The sequence below is a fragment of the Olea europaea genome, unplaced genomic scaffold, assembly GCF_002742605.1.
Source record: "Olea europaea var. sylvestris unplaced genomic scaffold, O_europaea_v1 scaffold3301, whole genome shotgun sequence".
Lineage (NCBI taxonomy): Eukaryota > Viridiplantae > Streptophyta > Magnoliopsida > Lamiales > Oleaceae > Olea > Olea europaea.
The window spans coordinates 1-1,435 of record NW_019251942.1 but is presented as its reverse complement, the minus strand read 5'-3'; the positions used below and the strand labels follow the sequence as shown (position 1 = coordinate 1,435).

At 42.4% G+C, this 1,435-nt stretch overlaps 1 protein-coding gene across 1 annotated transcript; it reads right to left on the bottom strand.

Moving 5' to 3' along the window:
• Positions 1–34: 34 nt before the first annotated feature.
• LOC111385826 (oleosin 1-like) lies at positions 35–1,155 on the bottom strand. The gene has a single exon (XM_023010247.1). It carries the CDS (start codon positions 632–634, stop codon positions 206–208), a length of 429 nt encoding a protein of 142 aa, XP_022866015.1. The 5' UTR covers positions 635–1,155; the 3' UTR covers positions 35–205.
• Between the last annotated feature and the right edge of the window lie 280 nt (positions 1,156–1,435).

Sequence of the window (1,435 nt, the reverse complement as noted above, 5' to 3'; positions counted from 1 at the left end):
TTAAGCAAGGCTATTAATTCATGGAATTGGCGTATTGTAGGGAAAACACAGATACTTGATTACAAAATTTCAAGAAATCCATACAGAGAGAGACGATCACTTCTCCATTCACGCACCTTCATCTCTTAAATTTAACAAACAACTCCAAATCAAACATAACTGCAGAACGACTCCATGAAAATGGAAACGCACAGAAACAGAGAGCTTAAGAAGATTGAGAACCGGAGGTGCGTTCCTGCCCATAGTGTTCCCCCTTGCCTTTCATCTCCTGCGCCTTAGCCGCCAGCTGATCCACCGCAGTTGGTCGTTTTCCAGTCACCATCTTGTAAATCCATGATAAAACTCCTACGCCTGCCACTGTGAAGCCTCCCGAAGCCAAAAAACCGGAACCCAGCATGAAAATTGTTATTGCAGCAGGCACCAGAACTGGGCTGAAAATGACCAGCAAGGGAGTGGCCAGACTGAGAGCTATCACAGTTCCGGCAAGGGTCAAACCGGAGAGAACCAGGAGGGAACCGCCGGCTGTGGCGCCTGTCGCCGCTTTCACCACCTGGTGGGACACCGGCTGCTTCTGTTGCTGCTGCTGACCCTTCTGCTGTTGCCCATAATGTTGTTGCTGATACTGCTCAGCCATTTGCAAACTCTCTTGAATTTTCAAAATATTAGAGAAGCTATATATGAATTGAATGCAGTTTTCTGATTTCGGTGGGTGATTATATAGGCGAGGAAGAGGGGTACGTGTTGAAGGGTGGGGTCGGGTGTCCTAACATGCAAGGTTTGCATGTATTTTTTCGGACACGTATATTTCATTATTTGTTGTATCTGAAAGTGGTTTGAGTATAGAGATGAAGTTTGAAGCGAAGCCAAGATTTCGATAAGAATGATTTGGTGCGGCTGGATGCATGGTGTTCTCGTGGAGTTGCCAGTAGGATCTTGACATGAAAAGATGGCTTCATCACCATTATTATGAATCCATCATGTGTGTTACGCATCATCTAATGAGGCTTTAAAAATGATCCTGTGACAGTAACGTAATTAGAAAATCTATGCCCGCACTTCATGTCCCTTTACCTACCTGGTCAATCCATCAAACCCGTGTAGAGCTCAATCCCTCATGGACGAAATGAGAAAATGTGATGCACTGCAGTCGCAATTTGAGGTGAATAGACTCTAGGCGTATGAGGTACATTCCCCATAAGATTTTCTATACAAGATGTTCTGTAATTGATTAATGTAATTTCTCTACAACATCTACTCTACCAATTCAACTTGTTAGGCTACTCCTTACATGCTAGGTCTAGGTCATAGGGTGAACGAATATATTTCAAAAACATTAAAGCCCTGTTTGAATAGCATTTACAAAAAAAAAAAAAATTGTCAAACAGTGATTTTACATTATTTCAATTACACATTCTTCGATAAAATACTATTACAC

Excerpts from the sequence above, each read along its gene's own strand:
- LOC111385826 (XM_023010247.1), bottom strand. The coding sequence starts at position 634 with ATGGCTGAGCAGTATCAGCAACAACATTATGGGCAACAGCAGAAGGGT.